The following is a 4,225-nucleotide window of genomic DNA, read 5'->3' on the forward strand; positions in this document are numbered from 1 at the left end:
GGGGCGCTGCGCGCAGAGCACGCCGGGACAGTGGCGGACTGCGCCTGTGCGGCTGCTAGGCGGGGAGACTCCCGTTAACAGAAACTGAGAGCAGGCGGCAGCAGCGCGGTTTATTGGGCTGGAGCACAGCGGTGGGAGCAGCTCTGTCCCTCTCCTGGGGCAGGACCGACCCATCCCTCCTGCCCCGTTATCCCGATGCACCCACCCGCTCCCACAGAATCCCAGACTGGGGTTTGGTTAGGTTGAAGAGGCCTTGAATCCCATCCAGTCCCAACCCCCTGCCACGGGCAGGGACCCCTTCCACTAGAGCAGCTTGCTCCAAGCCCCTGTGTCCAACCTGGCCTTGAACACTGCCAGGGATGGGGCAGCCACAGCTTCTCTGGGCACCCTGTGCCAGCGCCTCAGCACCCTCACAGGGAAGAGCTTCTGCCTAAGAGCTCATCTCAAGTCTCCCCTCTGGCAGGTTAAAGCCATTGCCTTTGTCCTGCCCCTGCAAGCCCTTGTCCAATGGTCCTTTTGCTCCCGGCGTGATCTGGAGGTGTCTCCAGGAGTGGAGCGCCCCGTCCAGCACAAGGCTGGGAGAGAGGAGGCACAGATCAGCTCCCTCTGCCGCAGAGGATGCTCTGCCTCCGCCGTGCCGTGTCCCCGCCAGCACCAGAGCCCAGCAGCAGCGGCTCCTTCCCCCCAGCCACTGCCCCCTATTTCTGGCACTGAGGGCGCTGCGGAGCGGGATCCCCGCTGCGGGTGCAGCAGCCGTGGTCGTGCAGCTCCGGCTCTGCCGTCGTGCCTGGTTCCATGCCCGGGCACAGGAGCTTTTCTGGCCCTGCTCCGCGCTTGTGGGCAGCACAGAGCCGCAGAAGCAGCAGCGGGCGACCTGGGGAAGCAGCAAGAGACCACGTGTAAACTGTGTTCATTCCCACAGGACACCCACGGCCGGCCGCTGCGGGGACGGCTCCTGCGGTACCGGTGAAGGTGGGTGGGCGGCTTTGCAAAGCTACAGCCGGCAGAGCTCAGGCTCCATGAGAACAGGCAGCAAACACCCTGCAGGCAGATGATAGGGCGGTCCCAGCCCTGATTGAGGCTGGATCCACCTACGAGACACCAGCCCACCCGCAGCACCAGGACTGCTCCACAGACACCTTCCCTTGGGCTTATTCAATGTTGCACAGCTTAGGAACAACATTAGCCGAGTGGTGGCCAGTCTCAGGCCTTTCCCGTGCAAGGTGAATGCCACAGATCACCTTGTATTTGTTTTTTTTTTAATGGCACTTTTATTTTTGCTGCTCATGCTAGGGTGGGGAGGCCTCGGGACCAAGGCAGCTTCTGGATGAGGACTGGATATAGCCTTGAACAGTCATGCCCATGAATGGGGCAGATGGCAGAGGTGGAAAAACTGCTCTTGTGAGTACAGCACCCTCATTTCAGATCAGGGAACGTTCTGAGCTAAGAAACCTCTTCTGCTGGAAATTTTCATGCTGTATGGATTAAACAGGCATGATTTAATAAGAATCAATGAAATCTGGTTATAGTCTCTGGCAGGGCCAACAGGCTGGCCAGCACTGCAGCATGGCAGGGCACGTGGAAACACTCCCATGGGATGAGCCAGTGCATAGGGACCCTTGCAGTCCCAAATCCAGCCCACAGCCCTGGTGGGACAGAACACTGCTCCTGCCTGGGGCTTCCCAGGTTTGGAGGCAGCTGTTCCTCCTGCTCCTTCAGCCAGTTACTCATTAACTCCCTTAAGAGCACAGGCCAAACAGCGATGGCACAGCCCATGCTGCCCCGCATCTGTGCTGCCCTGCTCACCCTGACAGCTTCCATATGGATACCGCTGCTGCTGGGGAACAGCAGGAGCCTCCTCGGGGTCCCAGTGCCACGGCAGAGCCCAGACTCACATCCCTCACCGCTGCAGGGAACAGGGCTGGGGAATGGCCCAGGCTGCAGCTGTAGGATCCCGAGTCTGGTTTAGGATGGGCAGCGACTGGCAGTGCTTGTGGTTCAGGACAGACTCAAGGCCACGAACACACCTCCTAGACTGCTGCCAGAGAGCTGGTGCTGCAGGCAGAGGGCAGGGCAGGAGGAGCCAGGTCTGGGCAGCAAGGAGCAAAGGATGTTGGCTTGCAGAATGAGCGCTGAGGGCTTGGACCTGGGAGACACCAGGCTGCTCTTGCTGAGCTCTCCAGGCAAAACCTAACATGCGGGGTGCCTGGGGCTGGTGCCGACCAGGCCGTGCTGTGGAACGCTGGAATTTGGCTATGCCGATGTGGAATTAGCATCCAGATTGGTCCCACCCTGGTCCATGACCTCCTCCAGAGCCAGCAGGCTCCAAGTTCATGGTCACGATGCAGGAGGTGAGCTGGAAAGCTGGTGACAGCTGCTCCTTACCATGTTAGTGCTGGAGCTGCAGGCAGGACACGGTGGGGACAGACTTGGTGCCTCTGCTGGAGAAGCGGCGGCCATCACCCGAGTGAAGGAGGATCCTCCTCTTCACACCCGCAGCCAGCTGGGAGAGCTGCAGCCGCACATCCCTCTGCCAGAAACAGTAGAGCAGTGGGTTGAGGAGGGAGTTGCACAGCCCCAGCAGCCAGAGGTAGTTCTCGATGATCCTGGTGGGGAAGCACTCGGAACAGACAGTCTGCACGATGCTGGCAACGAAGAACGGCAGCCAGGACAGCGTGAAGCACCCAATGAGCACGGCCACAGTGCGCATGGCCTTCATGTCGCTGGTGGTGCGGGCCGGGGGGCAGGCAGCGCCCGCCAGCCCTGCCTGCTCCACCTCCTGGATGTGCTGCACATGTATAGAGGCGATTTTCAGCATGTCGCAGTAGAGATAAATAAAGAGGAAGAGCGCTGGGAAGAAGCTGACGCAGAAGACGGTGAGCATGTAGGTGGGGTGGAAGATCCCGAAGATGGAGCACTTCTCATGATGGGTGACCTTCTGAAAGCCCGGGGTGAGGACTGGGAGGAAGCCGATGATGGCAGCCACCAGCCAGAGCCCCGCCAAGTGCACCCCAACCCGCAGGCCTGTCATCAGCTGGAAGTAGTGGAAAGGCTTCCTGATAGCCAGGTGCCTATCACACGCGATCAGGGTCAGGGACAGGATAGAGGCAGCAGAAAAGGAGGTCACAAAAGACATTCTCAGGACGCAGAAGAGCTGAGGAGGATAAAACGGCTGGGAAAACTCATCCATGACCAGCCCTGTGACCGTGAAGCCAACCATGGCATCCGCAATGGCGAGATTGAGGACAAAATAGAGCCCCTTGGAGCCGCTCTTCTGGATGAGGCAGAGGAGAGCAATGACCATCAGCACATTGGCAGTGATGATGAGCGAGGACAGCACAGCGAGGACAGCTCCAAGGGCTGAGCCAGCCATGGCTCTCCCCACGGGCACAGCCCCAGGACGGTTCGTCCCCAACACAGTTCTAGGGCATCCCTCACTGCGGGCTTCCGAGAGTAGCTCCTTGCTCCGGCAGTGCTGCAGCAGCCAGTGGCGTCTCTGGGCTGGAGCAGAGCTCTGCTGAGCCACTGCCTGCGGAAGGGACTGGAGCACTCCCAGCACCTGCTGTGCCCACAGAGGTCCCTCCCTCCAGCCACGTTTCCAGACAACCCTGGAGCAGGAGGTGAGCTGTGAGCGCCTGGGCAGGAAGCTGCCACGATGGCAAGGGGGGGGGTGCCTGTCCCCCCGCCAAGCACCAAGGACCTGAGCAGAGATGGTGCTGGCATCAGCAAACAAGCAGAGGGATGTCCCAGCACCCAGCCTCACTGGTCCATGTGGGTCACACAGCTCGTGGGGTCCCTGCCAGAGCCAGGGCAGCCTCTTCCTGCAGGGTCCAAGGGAACACCACTGATCCCTTGGCACAGCAACTGTAAAGGTGATGTGGTTGTAGAAGGGAAAAGAACTGACAAGAGATGTCAGCTAAAGCACAGGTAAAGTTGTTCATGAACCTGGGAACATGGCATGTCCTCAGCAGGTGCAGCTGGGACACTACAGTGCCTTTGGTAAGCCCACAACAAAGAACTTGCCATAACCTGCAGAGCAGGAACCTGCCATAACCTTCAAAGGGGCCTCCTAACAAGCAGAAGTCAGGAGCTGGTGTCCTCTGCCCACTTATGAATCCATGTAAAAGTAACTGGCTTCCCACCCAAACCAAGTTCCCCTCTCTCCAAGCATGTGAACTTCTCCATATCATCCTTCAGACTCTGGGGATGCTCGGGGTGACTCCAG

The 4,225-nt window shown here is 59.5% G+C and overlaps 1 protein-coding gene across 1 annotated transcript; it reads right to left on the reverse strand.

The window, feature by feature from the left end:
• Nucleotides 1–2,389: 2,389 nt before the first annotated feature.
• GPR119 (G protein-coupled receptor 119) lies at nucleotides 2,390–3,425 on the reverse strand (the record flags this gene model as incomplete). The annotated part of the gene is made up of 1 exon (XM_080624873.1): nucleotides 2,390–3,425. Exon 1 carries the CDS (start codon nucleotides 3,371–3,373, stop codon nucleotides 2,390–2,392), a length of 984 nt encoding a protein of 327 aa, XP_080480999.1. The 5' UTR covers nucleotides 3,374–3,425.
• Nucleotides 3,426–4,225: the final 800 nt, after the last annotated feature.

This window comes from Psittacula echo (assembly GCF_963264785.1).
Source record: "Psittacula echo genome assembly, chromosome: 8".
Classification (NCBI taxonomy): domain Eukaryota; kingdom Metazoa; phylum Chordata; class Aves; order Psittaciformes; family Psittacidae; genus Psittacula; species Psittacula echo.